We start from the raw sequence: 1,105 nt of genomic DNA, 5'->3' as shown, positions 1-1,105 counted from the left end.
TGTCAGCCTCTCAGCGAGGTAGATATTATACTATATTCAAAACTCTGAGAAAAGTCCCAATTCTTTGAGATTTTTGACTTTTTGGGAGCAGGAACTTGGACCATGAACTGGGATCACATGAGACCACCAGCAGTGACATCACAGGGTGGAGCGAGGCCCTGATTGGCTGACGGCTCACTGACTGGTTTCTGTAATAAAGCAGACGCAGTGACAGCTTGTTTTATTCTTTATTGATGATTTAAAGTATTTATTAAAGCGTATTCAGTTGTCCTCCTGTCCTCCCGTCCCCTGCTCGTCTCTCAGCAGGGAGTCCAGCAGCTGCAGGTCCACGCGGTGCTTCATCACGAAGCGTCCGTTCAGGTGGAAGACGGGAATATCCAGAGCGTAGCGCTGCCTCCAGACAGCGTTCTGAGGGAGGGAGATATCCACCTGCTGCAGGACAAACTGCACACACACAGCTATCACTTTATATTTCTATATTATATGATATATTATGACATCGGATGGAGACTCACTCTGTGTCTGAGAGGCTCCAGCTGCTCTTTAGCTTCGTCACACAGGGGACACGGATCCTGTGGAAACATCAACAAACGTCTTTATTATGGAAAATTGAAGACTGTAAAACTGATGTAATTTATCATGTGTGGAAAAATAAATCAACAAACTTAAATCGTCTTTAAATTACAACACTTCCTCTTTACTTCAAATGAAAGCACTATATCTTGTAACTTAATGACGGCCTTTACTGAACAGAGTCAGAGTGAGTAAAGAGAGAACAGTCTGGAGATACGAGGTTTCATTTTAGAGAACAGAGTGGGTAAAGAGGGAACAGTCTGGAGATACGAGGTTTCATTTTAGAGAACAGAGTGGGTAAAGAGGGAACAGTCTGGAGATACGAGGTTTCATTACCTTAGAGAACAGAGTGGGTAAAGAGAGAACAGTCTGGAGATACGAGGTTTCATTACCTTAGAGAACAGAGTAGGGCTGCAACAAACGACTAATTTGATAATCGATTAATCTATCGATTAATGAAACGATTAATCGATTATTCGGAACGTTAAGGTTTTAACTGTACTACTACTTATATCAATACTGCTTATCGATC

The 1,105-nt window shown here is 42.3% G+C and overlaps 1 protein-coding gene across 1 annotated transcript; it reads right to left on the bottom strand.

The window, feature by feature from the left end:
- Positions 1 to 208: 208 nt before the first annotated feature.
- On the bottom strand, positions 209 to 984 carry cunh5orf63 (chromosome unknown C5orf63 homolog; the record flags this gene model as incomplete). Its single annotated transcript, XM_010769703.1, has 3 exons — positions 209 to 444; positions 516 to 572; positions 966 to 984. Coding segments are annotated over 3 exons (259 nt in total), but the record flags the coding sequence as incomplete, so codon positions are not given.
- Between the last annotated feature and the right edge of the window lie 121 nt (positions 985 to 1,105).

This window comes from Notothenia coriiceps, unplaced genomic scaffold (assembly GCF_000735185.1).
Source record: "Notothenia coriiceps isolate Sejong01 unplaced genomic scaffold, NC01 NC01_scaffold00007645, whole genome shotgun sequence".
In the NCBI taxonomy this organism is placed as follows: domain Eukaryota; kingdom Metazoa; phylum Chordata; class Actinopteri; order Perciformes; family Nototheniidae; genus Notothenia; species Notothenia coriiceps.
Note: the sequence above shows the minus strand (reverse complement) of the source record. Positions and strands in the feature narration are given on the sequence as shown.